At 39.9% G+C, this 20,846-nt stretch overlaps 1 protein-coding gene across 2 annotated transcripts in view; it reads left to right on the top strand.

Annotated features, from left to right (window-relative positions):
- caln1 (calneuron 1) overlaps nucleotides 1-20,846 on the top strand; it is an 80,684-nt gene that overhangs the window by 26,630 nt on the left and 33,208 nt on the right. For both annotated transcript variants that reach the window (XM_053507481.1, XM_053507480.1), the window contains exon 4: nucleotides 4,841-4,953. In XM_053507481.1, the coding sequence (XP_053363456.1) occupies nucleotides 4,841-4,953 (113 nt within the window). The remainder of the gene's footprint in view (nucleotides 1-4,840; nucleotides 4,954-20,846) is intronic.

The raw sequence follows: 20,846 nt of genomic DNA, 5'->3' as shown, positions 1-20,846 counted from the left end.
CCGCGGCCGCCGCGACGGGAGACCGGCTAGCCGCGCTATCTACAGCCGCCCGGAGATCCGCGTTCTCCTGCCGGAGCTCCGCGACCTCGCGGCGCAAGGCCGCAACGTCTTGGAGGTCCCGGCGCAGATTAGCGATCTCCCCGGTTAGCGTGTTGATAAGCTTGGCATGCTGATCAACCACATCGCAGAGGTGCGCGTAATCCGCTGGGTTCACCGCGGTAGGCTCAGTCATTCTGTCAAGAACTAACCTGAGATGACCAGAAGACGTAGCTTTAGCGGTTAGCCCTTTGTAGCGTGAATGGTAAACCCAAACGCGGAAGAGCACGAGTAGGCAGGATAATCACGCTTTTAATCTAAGGACTCTCACAAATGGGGAGCAAGGGAAAGACACAATCTAACCCGCGTCCTATAAATACACACTCGATCAGGAATTGAAACCAAAAAGGTGAGTACTCACAGTTAGATGGAGGAATCCGACGTGGCATCGGCAAAACTCAATGACTGAGCGAGGTGCTATGGTTTGTTTACCTCTTTTATACTTCCTGGTTTGCGACCGCTTAACTCCTGGGTCCTAGTGCCGGTCGCGTTCCGAGTGTGCATGACAGATGGTGGACATAACCAGGTCACAGGAGATTATCAGTGAATGCCTCATGAAGTTTTTCAGCAAAAACTGGTCTTTCTTTGTTTGTTACAGATTAAATAATGAAATTTGTTATGTTTATTTATCTTTAGACGTTGTAGTGTAATTATTTTAAAGTTGGGTGATATTGTTAAATCCTTGATTGTATTTCTGTCTGTTCTATCCACCAATTCTTGTGTCTATGTTAATGGAGGAATGGTGTATTCTTTCTCCTTCTTTTTCTGGCCAAACTTGTGCAACATGTCACATTCATGCTTCTATGTTCCGGCTATCACAACTCTTACACACTATGGAGCAGAACAGCTCAGTGGTTAGCACTGTTGCCTTGTACATTAATGGTTGGGGTTTGGAATCTCAATTTATTCTGTGTCCCTGGAGGTTGAAAGTTGTCCCAGTGCTTTATGGATTTCCTTCTAACAGTCAAAAGACATGCACTTTAGGCTTATTAGCATTTTTAAATTGTCCTTAGTTTATAAGTGGGTGTGACCATGTTGCAAGAAGAAGGCCAGGGGCCTCATGTACATAACTAACTCCTATAACAATGGCCTCTGGCATGAAGTCTAAGATCAGTAAAAACTAACCATCAAATTCAAATTAAATTCAAATTCAAATTTTATTTGTCACATACACAGTCATACACAGTACGATATGCAGTGAAATGCTTATACGACCGCCGGTGACCTTAAAAAGAAAATAAAAAATTATATATAAGGAATAAATATTAATAAAGAAATAAAATACAAAGGAAAATAAATGTAACTAGTAAAATTAACAACTGTACAAATAAGGGCATGTAAAAATATCACAAAAATAGAATATAGGAATCATTCAGCAGTGATGGCTTGTTTTAAAATTTAAAAGGAAAATTTTATTGATTATTTTTGACTGGTCTGCTTGTGAAGCCCTAACCACTTTTGATAAAAAAGAAAGACTTAAATACAAAGCAAACAAGCACTACTCACCAGCATCCAAGCAAAACAGCAAGATGAAAAGATCAAGCAGCACATGACACTTGTGTCAGCTTCAAAAATTGAGACCTAGAGTACTGAGCAATAGTCTTGAGCCACCCCTTATTTCTTCATATGAAATAAAATTGATTTAAGGAGCTTTGTTCCCATTTAAAAAATGGAAACAAAGGTTTTACTGTGACAGGCTGCAAAGATACAATTTAATAATTGGTTGTTAATGTAAGAACCTCAGCAACAACCTCATTTCCCCTCTCCTCTGTTACAACCACTAAGCATTCAACATCATCAGTATACTAATCACCGGTCTGATCATCTGTCATGATGACTTAAATTAGATGGTTTTTTAATGCTTGAATGATTCATAAGTCTGTGTGGCTTAACAAAAAAAAACAAACAAAAAAAAACATTATACCTGAGGTACAGGGACTGGACTGAAAATGAGAGCCAAAAACTCGCCAAAAATTAGAGCCAAAAATCTCTTATTTCTTAAGAATAGTTCTCCAGGCCAAGATTGCAATACAAATACAAGATTGTCTGGCTCTTTGAAAGCAAATCATGACAAAGTACTGTTTATGTCTGAAATTATTTGTCCTCTGAGATTATTCTTAGTTTATATTTGTGTCTGAGCTTCTCGGGGTTCCAGTGCTATTAATTCACTATTATGCTTAATTTTACCTCTAATAAATTGATTCAAGGTTGTTTCATGGTCATAGTGAACAATGCAAGGCAGTGTACCCTCACAGTTTAGTTTCTTATTAGCCTGCAGAAGCAGGAGAGTCAAACTCTGTGCTCTAGTGCAGGAATGTTTAACTACCCTAGCATATAATACAGCACATATAGTAAAATGTTACTAGAGATAATAGTTTATCTTTAGATAAATGAATACGTATACTGATATGTGTTGATAATGTAATGTAATTGATAAAGTAAACAATTCGACTTATGTGTCATTTTGCGTTGGAATTGATTTTAGTGTAGTTAGTTACTTATTAGTTGAACTGGCTAAATACCTTATGGTGGTATTTGGTGGACACACAAGTTGGATAACATCAAATTGCTGACAGATTTGAGCTATTTCTAGAATGGAGATCAAACTATACTTCTTGAGCTCCTCCTTTTTCTTATATATTGTACATGCTACCTATTGAACAGATTATTTTCACTCGTGATGGTCTCAGCTTTCATCTTTATGCTTTGGTTATTGTTAAACTGTACGTACAGTAAGTGGAAATTGATTCAGAATGATTAATCATTATTAATTAATGCCTTTTACAATTAAGTCTCCCACTGATCTGATCTTCCACCAATCATTCAAACAATACAGAATTATTTTAAATGATGATAAACATTAATTTATGCTCACAAAATCTAACTTTATATTTTCACCTTCATAACATTGTCCTCGCTTTTTTTTTATCAACAATGCAAAATAATTTGCCCATGTTTTTTTTGCTCTCATATTGATTATTTTAAAAGTCTTTTTATTTAACTCAGAATTTAAATTGAGAATAAATGTCAATACAGTAAAAACAGAGCTGCTAGAGCAGTAATGCAATCTACTCATACTGTATTACACCTGTGTTGTGTCAGGTACATTGGTTACAAAATAAGCTGCTTTTTATTACTTTATTACTTACAAAACCAAGTTTTTTTGAAGTTCCTCTTCCACATCTTGCTCCCTAATCCCTACCAGGCTTTTCTTTAGTGCCAAGACTACCAAACTGTAAGAGAGCCTAATCTATCAAAAAGCTACTATTGCTTCTTTAGCTGCAAAACTTCAAAATCTTCATTCTGCGTTACCTTTTCTTTTTCTCCTCTTTCCTCTTATTTTTAAATTGTGAAAGGCAAATATAAATGTTTTAGGGACGGAAAAACTTATATTAACCTGGTTTACATTATCATGCACACCTTTTTTTTATAATGAGTTACGTGACTTTGCTCAGAAGGAACTCATGTTCAAAGGTTCTTGCATAAACCTAGTATGAGAGGTATAAGAGCCTAGGCAAAGGCAGAGATCTAAATCCTTTCAAAAACCTGTAAAATAATTAGAAGTGATTGCCATTTGCAGTTTAAACAGAGCTGGATTATTGCATGGAAGAATGGAATCAAGTTGGCAAATTATGATGTTCTAAGTTGTTCGACACAAAAAAACAAAACTGAATTCCGCATTATAAGCCAAATGTACTAGTATTTTGATGGCTGTATCACATAAAAAATGGAGAAAGGTCTGACATAATGTATCTTGGTAAATAAATGAATGATTGAATGAATAAATGTATGAATGAACCAGATAAATAGATAGATGTGTAGCTTATATGAATAAGTATAATTGGTTATGAAACCACTATGATTGCTATCCAACCATTTAACAGGGGTAGCTCAGTGGTTAAGGCGTTGGAGTACGTCAATACAGGTTTAATCCCTACAACCACCAAGTTGCCACGGTTGGGCCCTTGAGCAAGTCCCTTAACCCCTTAACAGCTCAAATGTATAATGAGATAAAAATGTAAGATGCTCTGGATAAGGGCATCTGCCAAGTGTCTAAATGTAACAAATGAAATGGCTAGGTGTATTTGCCGATGGCTGGATGGTTGTCCTCTAAAGTGATTGTAAAATTTATGCTTACTTCTGTCCTGTTTTAGGTCTATAGACTTAACAGCCGATCGACTTATCTACCCAAACTCATAGCATTGTAGAAATAGTCAAAAGCATATACTATACTGCCAATCAGTCCAGTCAAATGTCTGAGCATTTCCAGCGCCTAACGGATTAAGTACAGTGCTGGAACGAAATCAAATTAAGTGCAATTGACTCATCCTTCAGGAAGTGAGAGCTGTGATTAGGCACCGGCGGCATTGTGCCAGTTTGGTTTGACCCAGTCTGCATTAAACGAGGTGGATACTTTAGTGACATTTAAGAAAGCAACTCACATTTATGTATTTTTCACTTTATAGACTTTTCTAGTGATGATTCATCAGACTGACACGAGACGTATAATGACTAGGGCAGAACTTAAAGGACTAATGCATCAAATCATTCTTGTCTATATGAATGTTAATATACACATTCATGTATGTGACCCTATAAAGCATACACATAAACCCTACAAAACAGAAAAACCTACCTGTATATCTACCTTTCTGGAATCTACAAACAGTCTGTACTTCCCTTTCTGCCTATATATCTATTAACGAATTATGGAGGAATACACTGACTGTGATTTTTTTTCTAGGGGATGGACAGGTGGATTTTGATGAATTCATGACGATACTGGGCCCAAAACTTCTATCCTCTGAAACACGTGAAGGCTTCCTTGGAAACACAATAGACAGCATATTTTGGCAGGTATGCACTCATTAGCTCTTAAGATTTTACTGATCTTATTTTCATGTTCTTGTTGTCCATAAATTCTAAATGTTTGTTATCCGAATGTGTCTTACATTTACTTGGTAACACAACTTGCAAAAGCGGTTTCAGATTCAGCACACATCGCTGGAGTGATGTCAAGTGATGGATGTGTTAAATAGAAGCATGCTGGGATTGCAGCCATGCTGAGGACAAGTAGGGTACTGAATTCGGCTGTAGCTTGAGCTTGATGCTATCTGTAAAGATAAAGTGAAGACATGTGTGACCTTGGTTGGTTGCAACAGCAGTGTCTACTTTCCTGATTTAAACAGCTGATAGCCTGCAGAGGACAGAATGACCTTCTTCACACATTTCTCTGAAAAAAAATAGAATGAATTTTGATCATTCCTTTTTTCTTCTTCTTCCTTTCACTCCTTTCTTCTTATTGTAGTGCAATAGCTGGCTGCATCTGCATCTTAGTTTGGACTGTGCGTTTTAAACAGTGTTAAATGTATCAGTAGTTTTCCTAACTACTGTAGCAGACAGCAACCTTTGTGCTTTTACTGCTGTGATCACCTTACATATTTAACATATCCGACAAATTTATTCCTTTAAATACAGATAACAATTCAAAATGATCATTTGTAATTAATATCTTCTCTGGCTTTAAGAAAAGGTGCTAGCAAGTCACATGGAGCACAGCAATTTCCACTGCGACTAAGTGCAGTGATTGACACTCTTCTTTGTGTTTCCTGTTAAGGGCATCTGACTCATCCAGTCCTTGTGCTAATGGCCAGTAGATTGTGCAGTGACTAATTTTCCCTTCCCTTTGAGCACTGAATACTTCACTATTCAATTCACATTCTCTGGTCATGGTGAGAACTTGATGGCAGCTTCTAAGATGGAATAGGTTCATTTCTCGTCTCTGTTTTCATTGTGCACCCCAAGGGCAGTCTCCAAAGACGGTGCAGTACATTCTTGAAATTAGAAGTTCGCTGGAGCTGATTATTCTCTCTGGTTCATAAGGACAAGGGGACACTACATTTCCTTCTTTTATGCAAGTGTTGTTAGATTGATAAAAACATGATGTACATACCATACATAAATCAGAAAAGTAAAGAATTACTGCACAGGCTGAAATGAAATAAACTTTCTGTTTATGACCAACAATTGTTTCTGCAGAGACTATATGAATATATATTAGAATACATTGCCTTTTATGAAGCACTCAACATGGAATCATTTTTTAAGCTTTGGCACAGTTGTCTATTCAAAACTGTCCACATGGCTGTCATGGGTTTAATTATGGATTATGAATGGATCCCTGAGTTCCTTAGAGGACATTGCAATAAAGTATTTGCATTACACCACATTATCCAGCCTGTTTTTTGTAACACTTTGAAAGAAAAAAGTCTAGGCAACCAGCCAAGACAGCTTGGTGGCCAGTGATTGCTTTTTTAAGCCTTGATGGGTAAGGAGTAAGGGTCTGTCCACGTGCCATTGGGCACATCAGGTGATGATTACTCCCCCAGAGTGATGTCTGTCTTTTCAGTTTCTTGCAGGGTCAGGTTGTCAGCCCTTTGCGTGGGTGAGACTAACATAAACATAATACAACTCACATATAAAAATTCAACATAATGGCCTCAAACCATATACAGATCTTGAGTTATGCAGACTTGCCAATATGTTTTAAGACACAGTATGTTTATTGGTTCCACTTTACCTGTCCCTACTATATTACAAAATCCTTTATTAAAAATACCTCACATATATCTCATGCAGCAATAAAGATGGTTATGATCCTTACCTTTCAAAGGCTATCATGAAATTTTATAGGTTTTAAATAATTTGTAGCAAGAAAAAAAAATGTTCTATCCATGATCTGAGTCAAATCATTAAATAATTCCAACATCTTTGAGAAGGCTCAATAGCACTATTTGGCCTGTTATAGGTGTCACGGTGGTTAGCAAGTTATTCAATTGTGGATTGTATTATTTTGTAGCAAATACATGCCTTTTCATGAGATGAAAATGCCTTTTCATAATAGATTATAGTGTCCAAAAACACCCTGAGTTCCTTGTTTAGTTTAGAACAGACATCTTCGAGCTGCCTAAAAAAGCACTCGCAAAAACCTCTCATACAGGGGGTGGAGCAAATCCAGTCAAATCGCTAAATCCAAATTTGTCAAAACAAATTGTAGCAATTCTTGCCACAGTTCTTGCTAAAATAATATGGGTTAAAAACAAATAGTAGCAGTTCTTGACAAGTCATGAAAATTCATATTAATTTGTAAAGTGTAGTACGTAACAGTCAGTAAGTAAATCATGACAATCGTAGGCGGTTCTTGATCATTCAGAGGAAGTGTGATAGAGACCATAGTGGATTCTTAGGTATAAATAAGTCTATCTTAACATTTCATAGCTAATGTGTGTAAAAACATATTTGTATGTGATTAGGCATTATTATGTCACAGAGACTAATGGAAAAGCTCACTTGCTACTACTTTAGGGATTTCTGGCCATTTCCCCTCATTTCCTATACATCCCTCCCTCTTTCCTTTCTTCAGTCCTTTTAAGCTCTTCCTGTGCATAGGCAGTACTTCTTATGGTCTGCATCTGGGTGGAAATCTACAGTATGCAATTTCATCTCCTTGAACTTAACCAGAACATGTTAATGCCTTGTTAATCTTTGATGTACTGTACTAGATGTGTGTAACACAAGGTGTTTGGCTCAGTCTGTCTTTGCTGTTAATAAATGAGAAAACATCAAACAAAAATCATGCATGCAGTATGTATGTGTGTTTGCTGCCTCTCATGGCCAGCGAGTTGAAGCCAGCCGTTACACATATCATGGTGCGGCAGACATTTCAAGCAATTCAGGAAATGTTCCCCTTGAGCTTTCGCAGCATTTGTGTGTGTGAATAATGATTGTCAAAATCACTAACTAAATACTTAATTTTATTTCGTATGTATTTTTGCTCGCTGTTTTTTATATGTGACGTAAATATGTATGCAACTACTGACATGCCCTATTCAAATGAACTGATTTCCCATTTCTCATGGCTTGACTTAACATTGTATTACAATCATTAAACAGAAAAGGAACAGCCCGCTGAACAAATTCCTTTTTTACACATGACAGAAGGACTCATTTTGAAAATCACATCTGCTGTGACTTTATACTGAGCAAGAAGCCTTGTTAAAAATCATTGTGATAGAACTCCTGTGGCACAGTTAACACAGGAAATATTCACCCTTTTTAGGAAAATAACCGACTGGGAATATGTAAAAAGCTTAAACATACAGTGTACAGATGTATTTTGGGCTTAAACATACAGTGTACAGATGCTGTATAGTTTACTGTAAACATAGTATATTTCGAAATTAAACATAAGGTTTTCTTAAATATTGCAATTTTTTTCTGTTAAATACAGAATTCAAAATCAGCAGCACTCACAAATAATTCTGAGTGGAGATAATCGCTGAGTCATTTATGTTTAACAAGGTTAAAGATGGTTGTAGAGGGTTCCTAAATCAATCCTAAAAAAAATAAAAATTTCAAGCTTCTTTAAACAGTATTCTTAGGTGCGAACAATATGTGTAGACTAAAATTTTATTCAGTTAACATGTTTAATGAGGTTTGCCATTTCTGTGTTGATCTGTTTACTTGATTTAGACTTAACCTCAGTATTTATAAGAGAATCTTCACCATGAAAACATCACTGACTCACTACCATATTTTTACAGTGTGTTAGGTGTGTTTCGATGTATGTCAGTGGTGTTTGGTTAAAAGTTTTTTGGGTTTCTTGATATTTATTTGACAGGATATTTGACAAAACAATTCCTAATGAGTTTCAGCAATTCCAACGTATCCCAGCATTCTTAGCTTTCCTAATCTTTCGGCAGTCTACCTTTGGAGGATTTAAACCTCTGCCAAGGTACAAAGAGTAAATCAAGGGCATATTATAAATCTTGGGCACATCGATGTGATTTAACCTACTGCCTCAGGCCAGGATTATTAATTGCTTTTATAAGACCATAGGAGACCAGGCCAAGCCTGGCTAATAAGACCACTATTTATATGTGATGGTTTCAGTGGATTGTCATGAGGAAATAAGGCACACCATGGAGGGGCATTGTTTGTATTATTAAATTGTACTAGAGAAGAGTGTGACATAGCCTTTAGGCTTTCTTGTGTGTGAGAGCTGTTTAACTCTTAACAATATAATATATAAAACATATTATAAAAATAGCAATCTCAAAAAATGCAAAAGGACATTTATCAGGTAGTGCCAAGGCTGCCCTATCTATTCCATGCATGTGTTAACATATTTGTTTCAGAATAAATTGCAACAAATTTGTTAGCACATGCATGAAATACAACATTTGTCATGTTTTAAAACTTGAATGGAAACCCTGCATTAATTTTTTTTAATTATTTGTCGCATAATATTAATAAGTTTTTGCAACACTATGTTTGGAGGATTCGCTCAGAAATCGTCATGTCATGTGATCAATGTTATTATAACATAATTTCATCAAAGTAATCCTGACATTCAAAAAGAAACTAATACCAATGTTCTCAATGACAGATCACACGAGAGGGAGTGCTGAACTACTGAATATCAGCATGCCCGAGTGTCAATAATATAACAGGCAGTCTGATAGTCAGCACAACAGCACAAGCATGAGTGTGATATGACCAACACTTAATGCAATTGTCGCAGGACGGACTCAGGGCAGGAGAATGCAGACGATTTTTATTTAAATTCTTCTCTCCTTTCAACTGGGGTTCCTCAGAGGTGAGGGAGATAGAGAAGTGCAGAAGAGGCAGCCTCCTCGGTCAGGAGAGGCAGTGTCCTGTGTCGCGTGCGGCGGTCGGCCACGTAGGTGAGCAGAGGAGGCTTGGGACTCACTGCGGCCGCTTCTCTGTGGTGCCGCGTTTGACCCCTTGGTAGTGTCGGAATGTGTGGAGAGAGAGAGAGGAGACAGGTGTTAGTAGTGTAGTCATCTGAATCCCACTCACCGGGGCCATCAGGGATGAGCCTTTTATCATGCACTCCGTTTTGCTTTCGAGTAAACAGCTGCGAGTTCATGTAAAGTGTGGGCTGTAACCCCGCCATCACAGCACCCCGCCCTCCAGACCCCCCAGGCTTTGAGCTCGTCAACGACAATGCGAAGAACGTATGACATCTGGAGAGGGCATCGGCGTTCCAGCGTGTAATGTGTGCGTTTGTATCCTTGGCTCTTGCCATCCACTGTAGAGGGGCGTGGTCAGTGATTAGAGTAAAATGTCGACTGGTTAGGTAATATCTGAGCTCGTCTATTGACCACTTAATGGCCAGGGCTTTCTGTTTTACAGTGGCATATTTTTGTTTAATGGCTGTAAGCTTCCTACTCACATATATGATGGGGTGCTGCTACAGAGGAGAAGTTATGCACAAATCTTCTATAGTAGTTGGCTAATCCCAAAAACACACGTACCTGTCTCTTTGTCTCGGGTCGTGGATAGTTCCGAACAGCCTCCACCTTTTCCTTCTGTGGTTTTAGTAAGCCGCGACCAATGCAATATCCCAGATGGCATTTTTTTGGGTTAGCAGTTAAGCCCGCCTTTCTCAGTTCTTCGAGTAAACCCTTTTGATGGTATAGGTGTTCCCCCCAGTCACACGAGTGTATGACCATGTGATAAATTTCAGTATGTTTCCATTTACCCGGCAGCTGTAGGCGGTAGTTCACTGGTCCTGTTTTCCACTACCTTGTAGGGGCCCTGCCAGCAGGCTAGGAACTTGCAGGTAGTGATGGGGAGTAATAAAAGTACGGTGTCTCGCTGGTCGCTCATATGTTCTTTTCTGTTCTGCTCGTTCCATATTTTCATGTATGATTGGCAGGACGCAGTCTGTTTTTTTTTTTAGCATCATTGGTTAAGGGTGGCAGAATAGTAGGTTTATGCACAACTGCAAGTCTCTGAGACATCCTACACCTTGAGGTTCGTGGGACTCCAGAGGCACCAGCAGCTTCAAATACCTGCTTTGTAATGGTCTTTTTTGCAGCTGTTCTCTTAATCCGATGAATTTGTCTAGCAGAAACCTTCCTTATTCTGACTTTATCTGCACGAACCCGTCTGTGCTTTGAATCAACCACAAATGTCTTTACAGTACGATGATCACGCTTAAGTTTTCGTGAAATATCTAATGTTTTCATACCTTGTCCAAGGTATTGCACTAATTGACGCTTTTCGGCAGCAGGGAGATCCTTTTTCTTTCCCATATTGCTTGAAACCTGTGGCCTGGTTAATAATGTGGAACAACCATTTTCAGTACTTTTCCTTTAATTGGGATCATCTGCCAAAGTAATTATCACAGGTGTCTGAGATTCATTTCAGTGATCCAAAGAGCTCTGAGACACAACACTATCCATGAGTTTAATTTAAAAACCAAACATTTAATGTTTATGACACTTACATCCAATTTGCATAATAATTTGGAACGTGGTGTAGTTTCGACATGAACGGGGTGCCTTGGTCTGTTAGGATCTCATTGGGCAGGCCGACTCTACTAAATAGCATGATTAGCTCCCTTGCGATGTTTTTTGACGTCACCTTTCTCAGCGGCACGGCTTCTGGGTAGCGCCTTGCATAATCCATTATGACCAGTATGTGTTCATGTCCTTTTGATGACCTGGGTAGTGGGCCACCTAGGTTCATTCCGATGTGCTCGAACAGGACGCTGATGATCGGTAGTGGTATTAATAGTGCTGGTTTTCGTGGTTCCGTTCTTTGACACTCGGGGCATCGCTGGCAGAACCTGCTCACCTCTGCTTCTAGCCCCGACCAGTGGAAGCGATCGCGGATTCTCTTCATGTTTGCTCCGAGGTGTCTTCCAAGAGGGTGTGCGTGGGCTAGATGCATGACCACTTCGGTTTTTCTCTGCGGAACCACGAGAAGATTGTGCAGCTCTCCTCATCTTTTGGCGGCGTAGTACAAGAGACCGTTTTTTAAAAAAAAAAAAACATTGTTGATTCCCCCGCACTTCCCATGTCAATCAGCGCTGGGAGTGGAGCTCCGCCGACCTTGACCCAGCGTGTAGGTGCTGGGGAGCTGTTATCAGTGTGGCTATCGGCCCAAAGCCCCTATGAGGAGGTATCTCTCCTTAGGCTCCGTTCAGTGGGCATGGGTTTGTCTTGTGGGGGCTCTGGGTGACGTGTCGGCAGGGCTGGTCCGCGATGGTGAGGCGGCAGATAGCGTGGAGGGCTCCTGTCTGGAAATCTTCGATTTTTGGGTGTTATTGAAAGTGTTGCTATGGCGCACTCTAATACCTCCGTTACGTCCCGCATAGAAGCATTCCTGCCTGCCCACTATAAAGCCCACAGCGAGCCATGATCTCTGCCTTCAGCCTGTTATATCCACCTTGTCAGTGGACGATCTGTTGTAGGGGCCAGGGGTAGCTCAGTGGTTAAGGCAGTGGACTACGGTTCAGAAGATCCCAGGTTCAAACCCCACAACGACCAAGTTGCTGCTGTTGGGCCCTTGAGCAAGGCCCTTAACCCTCAACTGCTCTGATGTGTAATGAAATAAAAAAAAATGTAAGTCACTCTGGATAAGAGCGTTTGCCAAATGCCTAAATGTAAAGGCTTGAGACTCGCTGCAGCTGCTTCTCTGTAGTGTCTTTTTCTTTCATCTCTGGGGAGGGAGCGCAGTACTTTGTCAATTGTGACGCGTTTGGCGACTTCTTTTGCTGACAGAAGGTCTGGCTGTAGCCAGCGCGTGGTGATCTTCATGAGACGGGGGGGGGGGCGGTCTGAGGGTCGTATGTCCACCGTTGAAACTCCCATGCTGCCTGCCCACTATAAAGCCCACAGCGAGCCATGATCTCTGCCTTCAGCCTGTTATATCCACCTCGTCAGTGGTGAGAGCATAGTATGCTCGTTGTGCCTCCCCAGTCAGTAATGGAACTAGGATTGTGCTCCAGTCTCCCTTTGCCCAGCCCTTGATCTCTGCGGTCCTTTCAAAGGTTTGCAGGAACGATTCGATGTTGTTGTGGGATGTCAGGAGTTGTTGTGCCTCCCTGTGGGGGTCAGGAAGGGGGGCGTCTCGTGATCACTGCTGCTGTATGTGCACTAACTCCTATTTGGCTGTCTGAAGTCCCTGGACGATCTGTTGTAGGGGGCGGGGGTAGCTCAGTGGCTAAGGCAGTGGACTACAGTTCGGAAGATCCCAGGTTCAAACCCCACAACCACCAAGTTGCCGCTGTTGGGCCCTTGAGCAAGGCCCTTAACCCTCAACTGCTCAGATGTGTAATGAGATAAAAAAAAAAAAAAATTGTAAGTCACTCTGGATAAGAGCATCTGCCAAATGCCTAAATGTAAAGGCTTGAGACTCGCTTTTCTGTAGTGTCTTTTGGCGCGTTTGACTCTCGGTAGTGTCGGAATTAAATTCAAATTCAATTTTATTTGTATAGCGCTTTTAGCAATTGTCATTGCCGCAAAGCAGCTTTACACAATCAAAAGAGTTATTTACTGTAAGTTTGTATGAAATGTGAATCTGTATGAATCAAAATGGTCAGTTTGTCCCTGGTGAGCAAGCCGAGGGCGACAGTGGCAAGGAAAAACTCCTTGAGATGGTAATAGGAAGAAACCTTGAGAGGAACCAGACTCAACTGGGAACCCATCCTCATTTGGGTGAAACAGAAAGCAGTAAGCGATCTGCATTTATACAGTGTGTTGGGTGACAGGCAGTCCAGCTATAATAGCTGATGTTAATTGATGTTAATATGGAGTCCAGGTTATTGAAGACTCAGGTAGATTTGTAGAAAGTTCCAGTCCTGAACTATCGAACAGTCAAGTCCTCAGAGAAACAGCTGCCAACACCAGTCGAGGCCAGAACCGTCTTCTAGGTAGAGAGAATCATCCCCAGACACGAGACGCATCCCAAAGAGACACACGGGGCATCCATGTGACGAGATCTTCAGCCAGAAGCGGGGGACCAGGATGGGTCAGACAGGTCCGGAGGGCAGAGGGAGTCTGGATCACTGGCAACTCAGGGACAACATGTGTAGCTCGACAGAGAGAGAGAAAGAGTGAAAGGGGGAGACAGGGGGAGAGAGGAAAGAGAAAGAGGGGGAGAAAGAGAAGAAGAGGAGAGATGGCAGTTGGGTATGGTCACAGTCACACAATGTATAATGTGAATGTATATTAACTGTAGAGTGCAAGCAGAGACTCCGGCAGGACTAACTATGACAGCATAACTAAAAGGGAGAGCCAGAAGGTAACACAAACATGAGGGCTCCCTGAGATGTAAAGCAACCAATCACCTCACCGTTAGCAAACCTGAGTGATCAGTGAGAGTGGGGAAGACAGCATCTAAACATACCAGTTCACCATAATACTCTACGTCCATGAGTCCCCCAGATCTGCTCCTTTACCTAAGGCAAATCTATTTATAAAAATGCTTGGCTAAATAAATAGGTTTTTAGTCTGGATTTAAACACTGAGACTGTGTTTGAGTCCCGAACACTAATTCGGGAATCTGTGGAGGGAGAGAGGAGACAGGTGTCAGTAGTGTAGTCATCTGAATCCCACTCACTGGGGCCTTCAGGGTTGAGCCTTTTATTATGCGTTGTAGATGATTACGAGCTGCTGGCCGTGGAGCATTTCGGCGTCCGCCCCTGAAACGCTGTCCGTGGTGCTGAATGCACTCCGTTTTGCTTTCGAGCAAAAAGCTGCGAGTTCATGTGAAGTGTGGGCTGTTACCCCACCGTCAAAGTAATTAACAGGGGTGAAAGTAGTTTTAAATTCTCACTAGTATTATGTAGCCAATAGGTGAAGAGATAAAAACATGGAGGAGGTGGACAGTCCTGTAAATCTCTTAATTTTCTCTTTATGTCATCACTTAATCAACTTTAGAATAGCCGCAGCAAACTAACTGTTCTGGGGTTAAATACTGTACCAAATCATGTAAAATGGAAAGCTGGTGTGCTATGTAGGGTGTATTGTACATGTCCACACACCAAGTAGTAAGATTGACCAGGGGTAAGCTGGAACACCAGTGTAGCGAAGTGGTACATTTAGTAACGTCCCAGTGCTTTTATACTCTATATCAGCATTTATAAAACACCTCTTTTCCAATGTAATTACTTTGGTCGGAACTAACTGTTGTATAACAGTTATACAACAGTTGTATAATATTTTTACATACACTATGTATAGTTACTTACAGTACACATACTTAATATACTTAAATGCACTGTAATGTCTTACAATTATACATGTGCAGTACAGATTGGGTACAATTGTAAAGAAAAAAAACATGCACATGTGCAAAATTGGTGACATTAGATGCAGCTTGGGTAACTTCCCCTAACATAACCAAGCTGGCAACATTGGGCCCTTGAGCAAGACCTGTAACCCTCAACTGTGCAGATCTGTTATGTCTCAGTTGCACGTCACTTTCGATAAAGTCTTGTTTTCCAAATTTGTCTTCTTTCCAAAATATAATTTCTATGTAAGAAGTAGATTCCCCTTTGGAGGAACGCTCAGGGGTTGTGGAACATTCTGTGAAATTTGGTGACCCTCAGGGCTATGGCACTGGAAACTTAATGCTCCTAAAAGTTCTATTGTTTGTGATTAGAATTAATGGGAGATGTTGAACAAAAAGTACTTCTTAAGGCTGGAACCAAGGTGCAAGGTAATGGATTATGCTGAGTTTTTCATGCTCTCCCTATATCTGCATGGGTTATCTGTTTGCTTGTCACCTCCAACAAATATGTGTAGGCAGGTTGACTATGAATTTCATGTCGTTTGAAAGCATCTAGCAGAATCTTTGGTGAGAGAGGAATATAATTCCTTCCTTCAGAATAATTCCCGTTTCACTATAGGAAAGCCATCAAATTAAAGTAGGAGGACCTTCATCCATTGATCATCACAAACAACTCTCCTAATTCAAAAACAGTTGCAGATACATTGACTGAAGTGAAAGTCCAAGCAAGGGAGGAGCTTAAAGAGATAAGAATAGATGGATAAAAAATTGGGTTGCGTCAAAGATGTTCAAGTAAATACTTCTCTGGAGGAGGAGATGATGCCATGACAAGCTCTGTTAAGTGCAGTAAGTCTGGGGGAGTGTTGACCTCTCCTGGGGATATTGTAAAGCAAACAAAAGAGCACTTTTAAGCAAGAAAGAGAAATAGAACTTTTAAGCACCTTAATCCATGCTGTCTGCTTGTCAGGGTGTCAGAAATCTCTCATGTTTTTTTTAAATCCATTTCAGCGGATGAGGTTACTGTATCAGTTAGAATCTCCCATTGCAGTAGAAATGCAGGGGTAGATGAGACTTAAGCCAAATCCCAATTCTATTTTCTACCCCTTCGTGAACGCGCCATACGGAGGGGTAGGGCTAAGTGTAGGGGTAAGGGGTAGAATTGGGATTGGGCTTAAGTCTGAGTTCTTAAAGTTAACCTGGACACAGTTGTGATTATGTAGGTAACACGACTTTTCAGTGGTACTGTATGTGTTGATTGTTGGATTTGGTCTGGCAATTTGGGGTGATGGTTTCTACTTTTAGTAAAGGGGTCCAGAATTTATATATGGACCTTATTATACACAGTATAAAAGCATAATTAGGTCCACATATATATGCTGTATAAGCATAATGACCTAGCATTCATTGAGTCTGTCGTCCATTGCAGAACCTCTAGCGCAAATTGATGTTCTTGCCATAGACTACAACAAACTCTAAGTTGTTCCAAATTAGGGTATAGGGATTGCAAAAAAGTGGCAGACATTACCGTCAAAGAAAATGTATAAGCGCAGTGTGTTCTACATTTAGGTTTAGATATACAGTAAGTAGTAAATTTATGTACATAAGTGGTTATGTACTGTACAGTATGTTAGTATAAAAACATAATGTTTCAGATTTTTTCTTTAACGCCCACAACATGGTTATAAATAACAGCAGTGCTTCCTTTTCTGTAAGGTAGACATGTAATGTGGTACATTGCTGTATTCAGGTGTGCTTGCTCTATTTAATGGTACGTACTGCTTAGGTCTACTCCACATTCTGTTAACCACAATACATTAAATCTTCGCTCAATAATAGTTTCATTCACATTAAGGGCTTTAGATGTAAGAGATCCTACTGTCATAGCAATAATAGTCTTAACAGTTCTAGCTTGTTTAGTATTTAGTATTAACAATATTTTGTTAATTATGTTAATAAAATCTTTCTTAAAAATCTTTCTGAAAAGGAGACACAGTGTTAATATGTTGGAATCTGAATGACGACTCAGTTCAGCTACCAGATGGACAGTTTAGCCTTTTGGTCTGCTGCCTAGCCTTGGCTCAGGCTGGCTGTTCTGAGATTATGAGCTGTGCTGCAACAAACAAGAGCAGCACCTTCCTGAATCTGATAGATACCTTCCCATTTTGAAAGTCTTCCAAACTACTCAAATTTTCCAAAAAGCCCACACTGCTTTTGGAGCCCCACAAAGACATCAAGCGGTTCAGCAACCATAACCTGCTGTAAGCCACATTGGGATGGAACATAATGCAGTTTCAGCAATACGTGTCTTAATACAACAGTTCCAGCCAAATAACCTGATTGGACAAGAGAGCCATTCCAGGAGCGGTGATATAGAGCATAACAGCACTGGTACATTTAACTATATCCATCACTCTTTGTAACAGGTGTTTAAATTGTTGTTAATTATACTAACTTTTGGTTGCAAGCATGGATGAAAGTACTGTCCGCAGTACTGAAAAGAGGGCAGAGCAGCTGCCTGCCAAAACTCACATTTAAAATGTGGGTTTCAGTCAAAACACATCTGATAAGATTGTCATCTTAAACAATACTTTGTCTCCTCAGTTATTGCTTCTGAATTGCTTTTGAACTGTCCATGTAGTTACATTCATGGTTCAAGTGAGCTGGAAATCTAATGGGTTTCTAAAACAAGGCTGAATCTAAAATTCACCCTATATTGCACAATAGCTTTTCTATTCATTTGGAGGTCAACCCTGGGACTACGGAGGTTTAACAAAGACGGAATGAGTAAAAATATAAAGAGAAACGTAGGACTCAGGATTTGGATACATAGTATAAGAATTTAAAACTACCTTCAGCCCGGTAATCACATTAACTGTCAGTTTTTATCAATACTAGTGCAGCTAGTTATGGAAGGACATGTGTTGACAGAGAAAAATAACTGGTTAAGTACACACAAAAATTATAAACTTGGTTGATAAAAGTGTACTGTATATCAGCATGGCTGTGATTTCTTTGGCAGTCGGTGATATTTGGTACAACAGTACTCCTTGTGTGATATTGCCTCCTAATAATAACAAGCTACTCTATTTGGCAGCTGGCTCCCACTGAACAGTGTGTTATAAACATGTATGATATGTACTCCATCTGACATTTCATTTTTAAAGATAAGCTATAAAATAAATAGATAAAGATAAAATATTGTTTTTATTTTACCTACTGTACCATTCTACCTGTTTATTCATGAAGCAGGTGCTATATATATCTAGTGAGTAAAGACAATCACTGATATTGTCTCCCTTATTATTCTGGAAGTTAAATCATGTCAATTGATCTTTCTTGCTCAGTAGATATGTTTCATCACAGATATGTTAGTACTTGTTTAGTACTACAGTATGTACTAAACTTGTACTATATACTAAACAAGTAGCTTCTCTAGTACAATGTAAGTTGGAATGTTCCTCATAATTAAGTCCTTCAAGGTCAAAGTACCCTAGTAAAGCCACTCCATGCCTTTATGGACTTCCCAAAGTACACAAAGCAGCAGTCCCCTCAGATCAATAGTCAGCAGTTTTAATTCTGTAACATACAGCATTGCTAAATACATGGCAACTACTCTGGCACCACTGGTGGGAAACACTGACCATCATATTCAGAATTCAGAACAATTGGCTTCCAAGATGAGGGGCCTAAAACTGGATGCAGAGGAAACCAGGTTGGTTCTTTACCAGCATCTCACCACTGATGAGCAAAGAGGTTGGAAGAGGACATCACCCTAACACTAAAAGTAGCCAGATCTGTTCTCTCCTGGACCTAGGTATCAACACCATCTACTCTACCTACAGAGGTGACAAATTGTGGACAGAGAGAAAAGATGGTTCGGGAAAGAGGCGAAAGTAGCCATCCATGTGCAGGTGAAAAATCCTTCTCTTAGCAGAGATGGCGGACTTTGACACAACCTGTCTCTTATTTTTCATTCTGTCCTGAGGAAGATGAAGACCTCTTCACACATCCACCAAGAAAGCCACACTTAGGGCCTGTCCACATGGAGACGCGTTTCGCTGTATACGTATACATATTTTATCGTATTGGCATTTCGTTCACACGGATCCGGAGTTTTAGGAGACTGAAACCGCTATTTTTTGAAACCGGGTCCCAAAGTGGATAAATCTGAAAACGACACCCTTGCGTCTTCGTGTGTACGGCCAATCCATATATTTTGTGAAACGATGATGTCATCACATCACGTGTCGGCTGCGTCACACGTAACAGCAACAACAATAATGGCGGACTACATGATTGTGTTCGTGTTGCTACAAAGCCTACTAGCTTTATTACAGCAAAATCTATTGCTTCTATGCAACTGTTATGAGCAAAAAGCGATAATGGACAACACCATCTTGGTTCGTATACAGCGTGCAAGGTTATGCGCATGCTCAAAGTCTTCTTCTCCGTGTATAGTGTATCTCTATGGCAAAATTACAGCGCCCCATACTGGTCTGGCATATATACTACACCGTCTTCAGTGGTTTCATGTGTACGCAGATATTTCTTGAGACGACGCCGTGTTCACGCAAAAAAAATGATCGGATAGGGAACGCACCGGCTTCGTGTGGACGGAGTCTTACTGTACTGTAAGGACTTCACTTACTCTCTTTGGTCGTTACACCTAACAGCTCTCCCTAATCTCTCTATCATCTTCCTAACTGCTCTCTCCCCATCATTACTCTCTAACGACCCTCCTGCCTATTCTTACCTTCTCCATTGTTCACATGAAAGGCCTTTTCTTTTTGACCTTGGAGGACTTAACTACGAGGAACTTCCAAACTTACAAGATTAGTGAAACGTATCTACTGAACAAGAAAAAAGTTCAGTTGACATGACTTAAATTTCAGAAATCCTCACATCTTGAAAATCTTTACAAACATTTCTCATATTAACTTCATCAACAAAGACCATTATACTGTACATCTCTTATCAATAACCAGTTGTCTTGTAATGTGTACCTATACTGTACTTCTTGGCAAAACAGATAAAACTACTAGTTAGTTAACTTTGTAGACATACACTTACTGCCCACTTGTTACTGTGTCAGCCCCCTTTTACTCTGTATATGGTAGTAAAGGACCATCAGAGTCCATCGAAGCTGTGGCCTATTCCCAGTACAGCAGACATTAATATGGAAGTGTGTGTGTGTGCTGCTGGAATGAATGCATCAGGTGCAGCAGGTTTGCTTGTGTTTTTAAACCTCTTTTTGTTGCTGGGTAAAATTTATTTAAAACTAAAAAATGGCACAAAAATAAAACCATTATTCAATGTCATTAGGTTTACGTGTAAAGAATGCAAGAGTTTACATGGCAGTGGCACCTCCCACTGTCACAGTGATTAAGCCTCAAAACCCTTTTTAGGTGCTTGTGAAGATTCCTAGTGATCCTTGTAATCTTTTGTGGTGACTACTTATAATATCAATGTCTTGTTTAAATACAATGGTTGGCTAGTTTGACAATCATATTTATTAATTTTTTTATTTTTTTATTTATTGCAGTGTACAGCAGTACTACCAAATATTTATCTAACGTCCTAATTTAAGTAAATTGGCAAACTTGCACAATCATTAATACCTATAATATCAGAGGAGTAAACAT

This window comes from Clarias gariepinus, chromosome 11, assembly GCF_024256425.1.
Source record: "Clarias gariepinus isolate MV-2021 ecotype Netherlands chromosome 11, CGAR_prim_01v2, whole genome shotgun sequence".
NCBI classification, from domain to species: domain Eukaryota; kingdom Metazoa; phylum Chordata; class Actinopteri; order Siluriformes; family Clariidae; genus Clarias; species Clarias gariepinus.
Note: the sequence above shows the minus strand (reverse complement) of the source record. Positions and strands in the feature narration are given on the sequence as shown.